Genomic DNA, 12476 nt, shown 5'->3' on the forward strand with positions numbered 1-12476 from the left:
TGACAACGGCAGTGGACATTATCCTCTGATTTTCAACCCTCTGGAACCACATTGGCAAGCGCATGATAAATGGTTAGTATCCTTGTATTTCGCTTACACTATGGAAGAAATTTGGTATACTAGAAACATGGTGTGTAACCACAAAGGGAAGGCAGACCTTCAGTCCTTAATTCTCAGAGTACATGTCAAAATCCAAGAATGCGCTATCATTTTCCCCAAACATGTACCTCAATCAGCCCCGGTGTTTCATCCTCAAACTTGGTCTAAACCTCCATTGGGCACAATCAAGATCAACTTTGATGCGGCTATCTCCAATTCAAAAGATGCATTAGCTATCATGGCTAGAGATTATCGAGGTGTTGTTATAAAGGTCTGGGCTAAAGTTATATCCAAACGGTCTCCTCTCCTCTCCAAGCTGAAGCTGAAGCGTTACTTTGGGCAGTTCAGCTAGCTAGCCGAGAAAGATGGCTTTCTGTCACTTTTGAAGGTGATTGTAAGGTATGCTTATATGGGGTCCTGAAACATATGGGCAGGCCAAATTGGGTTATTGAGAATTTGATTTCTGATATTATTTTCGCTGCTGAGTCCTTTCCTGCTTGTTCTTTTGCTTGGGTCAATAGGTCTTGCAACAATGCTAGCCATGTAGCTACAAAGTTTGCAATTGAGTCTAATATGTCTTGTTTTTTCATTTCGGGCAATCTTCCTCCTAGTATAGTAGATGCATGTAAGAAAGATGCCCCTCTTTGTTTCTCAATTTCTTAGTTATTATAAATTGAAGTTTATCAAAAAAAAAAATAGTATGAGTAATAAAAAAAAATGATATATTGATTAGGGAGGTAACAAAGAGTATGACTTTGAGTGAAATAAAATGACAAGAAATAATATATGTGGTCGACCATGATTAAATTGTTAACGACCCATAGCCAACCCTGAAGTTTTAAGATTAAGATTTAACTGTTGTATGTATATACGTATGTTAATAAATACACATGTACTAATATATTTTATAAAGTTGGCCCAATCAAAACAACTTTTAGTACGATATTAATAACCTTGTTTTAAAAAGTTATACGCAGTAAAAAAAGAAGAAGTAAAATATCATTTTCATCCTTAAACTTTTATAGAAGTTCATTTTTCATTCTTGAACTTTCAAAAGTTCATTTTTAATCCCTAAACTTTCTAAAACGTTTAACTTTTCATCCTTCCATCTATGACTGTTAATTTATGTCCTATGTGGCCTAACAAAATGATGACTTGGTATTTGACTTGGACCAAATGATTCTATTTATAAAATTATGGACATATGGCAAAGAGCTATTGACACACATGAAATAAATATTTTGTGATATGGCTTCCTTACAAACTGATGAGGCATTTATAAAAAAAATCCAGCGAATATTTTTGTTAAGGATTTATTAGGATTTAATATAAAAACTTAAAGCACCAAAACATTAAAAAAAAAATTTAAAAAAAAAAAAAAAAAAAAAAAAACAGTTCAAGCTATCCATCTCCAATGACGTTTAACCAAAACTTACCAAATCTTTCATTCGTTTTTGATGTTTTGATGGTTTTTTTTGTGTGTGTAGGTTTTAGCATTAGCTTCTATTATTTTATGATTAAGTTTTGGATCTTTAGGGTGTCATATATTGTGAGGCATGAACACCGGAAGGGTTTTTTCTTCTTCTATTTTTTGAGAAAACACCAAATCTTCTTGTAGTGTGGACTGGCGTGCATGTGAGGGCAGATTTTTTATGGACAAGGATGAAAGTCTTCGTAATTCGTAAAGGCCACTGTTTATTGGTTGCTAAGAAACCCACTACTTTGTTGTCATTATCATCATCTCCTAATTTCTCCAATGCTCTCCTTGTTTCTCTAGTGCTTGTCATCATTGCAAAAAGGGATGAATGTTTGGATGGATTGAAATGAAACCGATGAGGACATGGGTGGGTGGTGGTTACCAGAGAATAGAACTTGAATCGGTGCTGACAGCAAGAGATTGGAGGAGATGAATAGTCAGCTTAAATTAGGGATTTTGATATTTTGGTGTTTTGAACTTACTATCATTATTATTAATTCATGTGTGCCAATAACTATTTGCCATGTATCCATAATTTCATAAATAAAATAAGTTGGTCTATTACATCATCACTCTGTTAGGCCACCTAGGACATAAACTAACGGACATAAACGAAATGATGAAAAGTAAAATGTTTTGTACATTTAGGGACAAAAAACGAATTTTTGAAAGTTCAAAGATGAAAAACAAACTCTTATAAAAGTTTAGGGACGACAATGATATTTTACCACCCAACAAGAAAGAGATTAAACAAACTGTTCATCACTCATTTGTTTGAAAATATGGATATAGTTTATTCATTACATGATATAAATGCAAATCTAAGTGTATCATACCATTTAATAAATTTTTATTAGATGAGTTTTTTTTGACAGGTTCAAATTTTATTATATTGTCTAAATATATCTTTACAGTTGTAAAATTTTAAGAAAATTAGAAATGAATGAATAACTTAGTTTTATTTATAAGATATTTTTGTTTCAAGATTTTATATTTTTAAACGCAAAGAACATGAGCTTTTGATTATAAAATTAATAACATCTAATAATAATCAATTCATGTGAAATTTGACATGATATTAAAACAAACAAAATATGCAACATCCGATGAGATTTTCAAAAAAAAAAACAATTCAACTAAAAGTAAGAAATAAATATTGTACTACCGCTCACCCTTGGTGTGCTTGTCACTCCACAAGTATAAGTGCTGGTGAGGTGTGGGGGCAAGGGTCAGGGTTCAAGTCTGCAGGAGGGAGCTTCACACACATATGCACTTAAATTAGATTAGAGTAGAAATTCTATCTTGTATAAAAAATATATATATATATATATATATATATATATGTATTGTAACATTAATAAAATTTACATAGCTTTTTTTTTACAGAGAATTAACAAAGGATGGAGAATATATATTGTGATTGAAAATAATCTGAATCTATATTTAGACTTTGAGTCATTTAGGCATTATCACTCATGTTTAGGGACATTAGGAATATGGTGATTTTTTTTTGTGTGGGGAAGTCATAACAGCTCTTTTTGCACTTTCACATGCAATACAAGGAAATATCCTGGAAGGTGATGCTTTGAATGGGTTGAGCTGAGCCCTTTGAAAAATTAAAATCATCCTCCCCATTGGAAAATTACATCAATCATAGAAGACTTTTTTGTTCTTGTTGAATAAGTCTGAAAATTTTAGTATTAATTTTGTTCAAAAGAGTCAATCTGTTTACCCAAAGTCTAGTCTAATGGGCATTTACTATTTAGTGTACTATGAATGGAATCATATTTCCATCCTTGAATTTCCTTCTTCTTTTTTATATGAACGATGGAACATCCTTGAATTTCCTAAAAGTTTGTAGAAATGAAGTTGGGAATGAGTAGGGTCCTTCTCCTTTTTGTTTCTTTCTGTATTCATAAAATTTATAATTATTTTTAAACAAAAGGTGATTCTAGAATGCCCCCACAATCAAAACAAGAATAAAAAGAAAAGAAACATCACTTAGAGCATCAGCACTGAATGTGGCAAATGGTAAATGGAGCCCTCTTTTGCAATTCTTTTACAATTCAGCCCAAAATCTTTGCTCCATTGAATGTTGTATTTTGTAACTATTGTAAAAAAAAATACAATTGAGCTACAATACCATCTTAAATGTAAGATGGTACTGTAGCTAATGGGATAATTTTTTTTTTAAAATTCTCTCTCCCCCTTTTAACCCGGGAATTTCTCTCTCCTCTCCCATTATTTCTCTTTTTTTCTCTCTCTTTCTTCTCTCTTTCTCATCTGCTCTCTGCACTGTTCAGACTCAAGATCTCGGGGGTTTTGACAACGGTGGAATCGGATGGCTCCGATGAGTTTGAATCGGCGTGTGGGTTGCGATCGGCGTGTGGGTTGATATGGATGATGGAGGAGGAGTCTAGGTGTGTGATCGGCGTGGGTTTCTTTGGAGGTGGTGGGTTTTTTTTTTTTTTTTTTTTTTTTTTCAATTTCGCCGATCTGGGTTGATATGGATGATGGAGGAGTTGGGTTGATATGGATGATGGAGGAGAAGTCTGGAAGATCGACGTTGTGGTGGCTGTGCCAATGATCAGCGTGATTTTTTTTTTTTTTTTTTTCAGTTTCGCCAATTTGGAGTTGTGTGGAGATGGAGGAGGTGTCTAGAAGAGAAGAAGGTGAAAGTTAAGTAATGGTGATTCAGTGAGGATAAAATTGGAAAAAATATATTTTATTGTGATGATATATTATTTTAATGAGTAGAATAGAAAAATAAAAGTTTTGATATTGGGTATTGTAAAATGGTATGTTATAATTAATAAAGTAGTTTTTTTAGATGGTAAAATAGAATAGAATTAGGAAAAATGAGTGTGGATGCTCTTAGAACAAAATGTTTTGGCACTAGTAAGGGAAGGTGGTAACTGAACAAATATAATTGTAGAAAAGGGAACGTTTCTTTTTTCTTTTTTTTTTTTGAAAAAAAAAAAAAAAAAAAAAAGAGGTTAGAAGCCAATTGTAGCAGCCCTTAACAGTCTTCGGACTAAACCTTATATTTGTAAAGCATAAGAAGCACCATTGCTTCATTAGTAGGGAAAGAGCTCGAATTCAGGACCTACAAAAAAGGAAAACGGGCTACATAGTCTACATTTCTATTACATTGATCACATATATGCAGCTATTCCACCAAAAATAAAAACAATAAACAAAGAAAAGAAACCGCAATTCAAAATATGAAAAGGAATTTTTTTTTGTAAAGCAAAAGATGCATAAAGGTTTTTATCAAAAAAAAAAAAAAAAAATGCATAAAGGAGAAAATAAAAGGATAAAAAAAGACCACTTCACCTACAAGGGAAGTTATGGCATGTTTGGTTAATTTTCCCCAACTTCAATGGCAACTCTATTGGCCCAATCGAACTGGATTCTCTTGCCGACCGTTGTTTCTTGGCTTTTTCCTCATCTCCTATAAACAACACAACACAACACAACCCCAAAATCCAAAACAGCCTAAAACCCCTTTTCTTCACCCTCACCCTCTCTCTCTCAAATCCCATCCATCAATGGCGGCTTCGTTGATTCTCTATCTTATCTTTCTCATCTCAACACTTTCCCTCTTAGCTTCATCTTCACCCTCATCCAAAGCTACTCACAACCCCACAACCTTCACCGTTCCTCTCACACCCATCTTCACAAAACACCCATCTTCAGATCCAGTCAAAACTTTCAATTCCCTAGCCTCTGCTTCTCTAACCAGAGCTCACCACCTCAAACACCCAAAATCAAAATCCCCACTTGCCAAAACCAAAGTTTTTCCTCACAGCTATGGAGGCTACTCAATCTCTCTCAGCTTTGGCACACCCCCACAAACCATTCCTTTTCTCTTAGACACTGGCAGTAGCCTCGTTTGGTTTCCCTGTACCTCACGATATCTCTGCACCGATTGCGATTTCCCTAACGTAGACCCATCAAAAATCCCATCTTTCATTCCAAAACTATCATCTTCTTCGAAAATCATCGGCTGCAAAAACCCCAAATGTGCTTGGATTTCAGGCCCAAATGTTGTGTCTCGTTGCCAAGACTGTACTAACTCAGAAAACTGTACCCAAGCTTGCCCTCCGTATTTACTTCAATACGGTTCAGGCTCAACTCTTGGGTTATCACTTTCCGAGTCCCTCAATTTTCCTGAGAAAGTTTTCACCGATTTTCTCGTTGGGTGCTCCATTTTCTCGACCCGACAACCCGCTGGCATTGCCGGGTTTGGTCGGAGTCCAGAATCTTTACCTTCCCAATTGGGTCTCAGTAAATTCTCTTACTGCTTAATTTCTCGCAGCCTCGACGACTCGTCGGAGGGCAGTGACCTCGTTTTGTACAGGGGGTCTAGTTCGGATTCCAAAACCAGTGGCCTAAGCTACACGCCGTTTAGGAAAAACCCAGTGTCCAACAACTCAGCTTTTCTCGAGTACTATTACCTTAACCTTCGTAAAGTCATTGTGGGCGGTAAGTCAGTTAATATTCCGTACAAGTACTTGGTTCCTGACGGTAACGGAAACGGAGGCACTATCGTGGACTCTGGTACCACTTTCACCTTCATGGAAAAGCCAGTATTTGACGCCGTTACCACGGCGTTCGAGACCCAAATGGGTAATTTGCCTAGAGCTGCTGACGTGGAAGCAAAATCTGGCTTGGGGCCTTGTTATAATCTTGCTGGGGTAAAATTAGAGAAGGTTAAATTTCCAGATTTAACCTTTCACTTCAAAGGTGGAGCAAAGTTGGAATTACCAGTGGTAAATTATTTTGCATTTGCTGGTAATTCTAGTGTGGTGTGCTTGACTATTGTGACAGACAGTGGATTTGGTCCAGGACAAACAGTCGGGCCAGCTATAATTTTGGGAAATTTTCAGCAGCAGAATTTATATGTGGAGTATGATTTGGAAAATGAGAGATTTGGATTTAGGCAACAAAGTTGTAACAAGTGAGCTGGACTTAACTCAAATTCTAGGCAAAAGTTGGTACTAGTTGAGAATAATGCAGCCAAATAGGATTGGTCATTATTGGGTATGGGCACGTTATGCATGTGGAGGTTGCTGAGGAATGAGAGGCAAAGATAATGGTGGGTGGTGATGACATTAAAGTCATTTTTGCTTACAGTGCCTATTGGGGTTGCAGTCAAAATTACTATGTATTTTTTTTTAATTTAATATTCTTATGATGACTGTTTAGATAATAAAATAATGTTATGTTTTTAGGATGATGATATCATTGATATCTTTTTCATAATAATTTATCAAAAGATGTTGACATTTTTTGAATGATGTCTTGTGGAATTTTCAAATTTTTCTGTTTAGATCTAATTATAATTATTAGCCGTTATATATGTTCTAACTTCTTAATCTATAATAGCGGTTGTTGGTGTTTTCTATGTTGCTTTCTACTGTAACATCATGCATTTTTGTGGGTGCTCTATTCTTGTTTCTAAGCATGACTTTTTGGCTACAGTGTCTTCCTTTTTCTTTCTTATCTTCGTAGGTAAGCTTCTGAACCCTTTTGTCACTTTTAATTCCATTTTTTATTCAATCACTTTACTGTGCATTTGAATGACTTAGAGCTTGTTTGGATCACCATAACTCTTTGAGTGATATCACTAAGTTTTCGTCACTGAGTTTCTAAAACGCGTGGCTCCCACCGAAAAAATTTTGTTTGGCTTGGTTTTTGGGTGATGTTTCCATCATTCAAAAGTCAAAAATTTGAGTGATGAATGATGGAAATTGAAAACAGAATATTGGTGTTTTCAGTTCTGAAATATGAGTTATGGTGGCAAAAGGTGAGTTATGTGACCAAACAAGAATTTTGGAGTTTTTAAGATAAAGTGAGATTTGAGACTTTTGAGTTATGAGTTATGGATTTTGAGTTATGAGTATTGAGTTATGAAAACTGAGTCATAGTCAAACCAAACGAACCCTTATTATTTTATCTGTTTATTTGATTTTTAAGCTGTTCCCATTAACACTCAACTTTATAATAGAACTTTTGTCAACTATTTAGCTTTATGTAAGTATTTTATCAGCTTTATAGGTTTTAGGGTCAGCTTTATTCCATTTCTCCCATTTATTTAATTTTTTTATTAAGTGGGACTCACATTATTTTAACGTTAAGAGCTGCATGTTAACATTTGCCTTAAAAAAAAAAATTCAACCAAACAGGCACAATCTGAGCCAGGAGACATTGATGTTTAGATGTTATTGATTTGTTTGTCAAGAATAATGATTTGGTGCACCATGAAATAATGGTAACTCCTCTCAATATAATGAGCATGCATTTCATTAGAACCCCATTGTCGCGGATCTTGCTTACATGCGAATGACAGCAACATCACCTTTAGCCTTTAGGTGAAGCTTTTAATTTGAATTAGGTGAGGCAATTAAAGTAGGTGCAATACATTATAATCTGTGCAACAACTTACTTCAGACTCCAATTGGCCACCGTTGAAGCATTTGTGGAAACTCACAAGTAAATTGAAAACAAGAGCGGTGAACAAAGCTATAGATATGCTGCTTTTGGCAGCTCCAGTTTAAAACCTTCCATACCCTAAAGCATACAGATTAGGATTAGGGATGGTATTGGCGCATGGCGGGGCCAAAGAATGGTGTATTCATCTTGCCTCGCATGGTTTTGTCTTATCTCGTTTCCGCTCTACCCCACATGACAGGACAAATTATCTTGCCTTTACATATAGTCAAGTCTAATTGTACTTATTGTATAACCTCCTCCACTTCTAATTTCTACATGTGTGTAATTCCATGTTGGTATTAGATTTATGGGTCATGTTAACGAGTATCCATAGGGCAATTGTTAATAAACCATATTAGAAAAATTTTAACACCATTTTTATTATAAATATAAAAAGTTGATAGAAAAATTAATTGTTTTATCATTTTTCTATAAAATATTTTTAAAAATAGTTTCTAAACTAATGTCCTTAGAGCATTCATTAACATATCCCTAGATTTATTCAGTCTCTTATCTCAATTATGAAGGCATGTATAGAAACTTATTCCACCGGTTTTGTCTCTTATTTCAATTATGAAGGCATATGTATTAACTTGTTCCACCAGTTTTGTCTTCTTTTAACAAACATAGAAATGTCCTTCTCAAAAAACAAAACAAAACAAATAAACATAGAAATGTCATGACTATATGAGATAGATAACGAAGTAATAAAATGGGTGAAACCTTATCCTATTGAATACCATTAAAATAAAACACCAAAGAAAACAAGTAATAATAATAAGGTAAAAATGAAAAACAAACCATCTAACTTTCAGTCTTTTTCATTTCAGTCCTTTTAGTTTTGTCATTTCAGTCCTCTAATTTTCAATTGTTGTCAATTTGGTACTCTGTTAAACCCCAGTTATGTCCTGCCATTAATTGAACCAAAACGACGTTGTTTTGACTCTTTTTTTAAAAAATAAATTTTGGCATTAAAAGAAAATTAAAAAAAAAAACTGATATTAAAAAAAATAGAAAAAAAAAAAGAGAAAACATTTAGGCGTCGTTCCCCCTTACCTGAAATCAAAACCAACACATCAGAAAATTCAACACAATCAACGTAATGCAGCTCTAAACTGAACACCATTTCATCGAAAATCAAATCCAAATTAACCAAAACCAAAGAGAGAAAGAGAGAGGATAGAGAATTGAACCTCGAAGGAGACGACAACGACGAGTCTCGCCATTCTTTTAGTTTTGTCATTTCAATCCTCTAATTTTCAATTGTTGTCAATTTGGTACTCTGTTAAACCCCAGTTATGTCCTGCCATTAATTGAACCAAAATGACGTTGTTTTGACTTTTTTAAAAAAAATAAATTTCGGAATTAAAAGAAAATTAAAAAAAAAACTGATATTAAAAAAAAAAGAAAAAAAAAAAGAGAAAACATTTAGGCGTCGTTCCCCCTTACCTGAAATCAAAACCAACACATCAGAAAATTCAACACAATCAACGTAATGCAACTCTAAACTGAACACCATTTCATCAAAATCAAATCCAAATTAACCAAAACCAAAGAGAGAAAGAGAGAGGATAGAGAATTGAACCTCGAAGGAGACGACGACGACAAGTCTCGCCATTGAGCATTGTGATCATCACCACCAGCTCCCCCCCCCCCCGGCGCCGACGAAGGCGATGCAGCCGATGGAGACAAAGAAGAAGAAGTAGCAGTCGGCCGATGCAGCCGACCTTCTCTTTGATATCCTTAAGCAATGTAACCCATTTCATCGTTTTCTTCCCTTTCGATCTCTGAAACATATGCGCCTCTCTCTCTCATCCGCTGATTCGATTTTCAGATTCAAAACCCTTCCAAAACAATCCAGAAGGATCTCTCTCATCTGCCGACCAGCTTAATCGTTTCCCTAAATTCTCTAAGTTAGGGATTTGGGTGTGAAATGATTCCTTGGTTTTCTTTTTTCTTTTTTTTTTTAATATCATTTTTTAAAAATTTTCTTTTAATTCCAAAATTTATTTAAAAAAAAAAAAAACCAAAACGACATCGTTTTAGCTCAATTAATGGCAAGACATAATTAAGGTTTAACGGAGTACCAAATTGACAACAATTGAAAGTTAAATGACTGAAATGACAAAACTAAAAGTTAGAGGACTGAAATGAAAAAGACTAAAAGTTAAAGGGTCAGTTTTGCATTTTTGCCTAATAATAATAATCAGGACCACTTCAATTTGAAGAAGAGGAAGTATGGAGGACCACCTTTTGATAGGTTTCATTGCCTCACTTATTGGTGAGGAAGAACAATCTAATCGAACAACAATATGACTAACAAAATAGCATTGAGTTTGGAACTTCCACATTACATTTGTCCTCAATCACAAGTAGGAAAAAGAAATTTTGATTAAAAATATATAACTTAAAAAGAGGTTTTAATTTATGAGGAAAAGTTTATATATAGGGACGTGTGTTATGATGAAGATTGAATGTCGTGTTCGTATAAGAACAAAATAAATGACTCAGAGCACATGGTTGTGAATTGAAAACTTAATGGGTTTTTCATACTGCATTTGGAAATTGGAATCTCTCCAAAAAGGGCGCGAGTGTTAGTGGTTTTACTTTTCAATTTATTGTGGGTCTTGGAGTGGCATTTGGTGGGTTTGTTTCTGATCTTCTTTGATAGTGCTTGTGCCTTTTGTTAAAAACTTTAAAATGTCCATGACTGACATGATGATTTCTTAACTTGTTGGAAATTTAGAGATGTTTTAACCGAAATCTGAGTCATGTCAATATTTTTATGTTTGTGAACAATATAGAATAGTCTCTTTTGGGAGACCTAATGTGTGAATTTTATGGCGGGTTCTTTAACGATTACTCTAAAAGTACCCATTAACATACTTTATATATATAAACATATATTTAAGATGGAATATGTTAACGGGTGCTCGATTGTACTCATTAAAAAGAAATTGATTGGACAAAGAAGTAGTAAAATCAAATAAACAAAAGTGATGCTAAGGATACTACGAATTTTACTACATAAAACTTATAAACTTAAGTATCCCAAATCAACAAAAAAAAAAAAAAAACATTCATTTATTAGGTGGTTGAAGTTTATCAATCATATTAATTATCATGCCAATAATTAGACGAGTATCCCTTTAACTTAATGTTGCCCTTTTCCAAAAAAAAAAAAACATGAATAGGCTGCAATAAAAAAACTCAAACCTTAACTAATGCAATTTAACACTTTTTACCTGGACCATCCAATTAAGCCCAAATTTTGAGTTTAAGTTCTTGGGGAAAGACTTTAAGTTCTTAGTAATGAAGTGCTTGTCATCTTTTTATAACTTTTAAATATGGCAATTGATGTTTATTATTATTATCTCATTTTGTTGAAATTCTGATATGTATCCCTCAATATCGTCATTGCTAGGAAGTCTTAACCTAGAAGCAGAGAAAAAGAAAATTAGGAACATGGATGAGAAAAAACTCTTGCCTTTTGGATTCTCATTTTTTATTGTCAAAATAAATACTAATAAAAGACGTACTCTTTTTCTCTCTGAAATCAACCAGACATGCAAGAATTGGTTCTCCTTTCTTTCTTCTTTTCTTTTTTCCTTTTCCCTCTTTTACTTTTCTCTTCTCTTTCAAGCTTGTTCAAGCATCTTTAGTAGACAAATATTGACAACCTGAGGTTACCATATGTGTTTGTACGTCCCAAATGTGCTTTTCCATTGATTCTTCTGCTATTAGCAACTAACTAAATGGCAATGCAACAAATTACAGATATCACAAAATTTAGTCAGAAAATTCTAGAGTGGATGTTTGAAATTGGAGAATAACTTGGTCTGTTGGTGGCTACATGCCAAAGCATGTGTCGAGGATGTGGACTGGTTAACCGATATACAGTCTATGCTCATCGCTTGCCTTCCAATGAAGCTACCAAAGTAGCCAAAAAAATTGTACCAAGTAATTAAAGTCAAAGAGAGATAATGAAGGTACCAAAATAGCTGCTGTGGTATATGGTTCGCTGTCTTATTCTCATAATTTTCGCCAAGTAGATTTTTCACATGTTCGTCGGCAAGCCAATAGACCGGCTCATCTCTTAGCTAAATATGCTCAAGGCATCGAGAACATTTCTATCTGGTTAGAAGAGAATCCTTGTTTTATTGAACAAGCTCTTCTGAATGATGTATCGTTAGTTCCTTCGTCTTAATATAGTTTGTAGTATTTTAGATCCAAAAAAAAAAAAAAACCTAAACTATTTTAATAACTACAATATCCTAGACTAAGCATTTGTAATAGTCCATGCATTTGTTCACGCAATGTAATTTCTACACAAAATATCAAAAATGAAGAAATTTAATACTAGTTGTAAGAATTTATTTTGATGTTTACACTTTTTGGCTTT

At 34.1% G+C, this 12476-nt stretch overlaps 1 protein-coding gene across 1 annotated transcript; it reads left to right on the forward strand.

Annotated features, from left to right (window-relative positions):
• Positions 1 to 4970: 4970 nt before the first annotated feature.
• Positions 4971 to 6879, forward strand: LOC142611310 (putative aspartyl protease At4g16563). Its single transcript, XM_075783418.1, has one exon. The coding sequence runs from the start codon at positions 5128 to 5130 to the stop codon at positions 6541 to 6543; it is 1416 nt and encodes a 471-aa protein (XP_075639533.1). The 5' UTR covers positions 4971 to 5127; the 3' UTR covers positions 6544 to 6879.
• Positions 6880 to 12476: the final 5597 nt, after the last annotated feature.

The sequence above is a fragment of the Castanea sativa genome, chromosome 9 (assembly GCF_040712315.1).
Source record: "Castanea sativa cultivar Marrone di Chiusa Pesio chromosome 9, ASM4071231v1".
In the NCBI taxonomy this organism is placed as follows: Eukaryota; Viridiplantae; Streptophyta; class Magnoliopsida; order Fagales; family Fagaceae; genus Castanea; species Castanea sativa.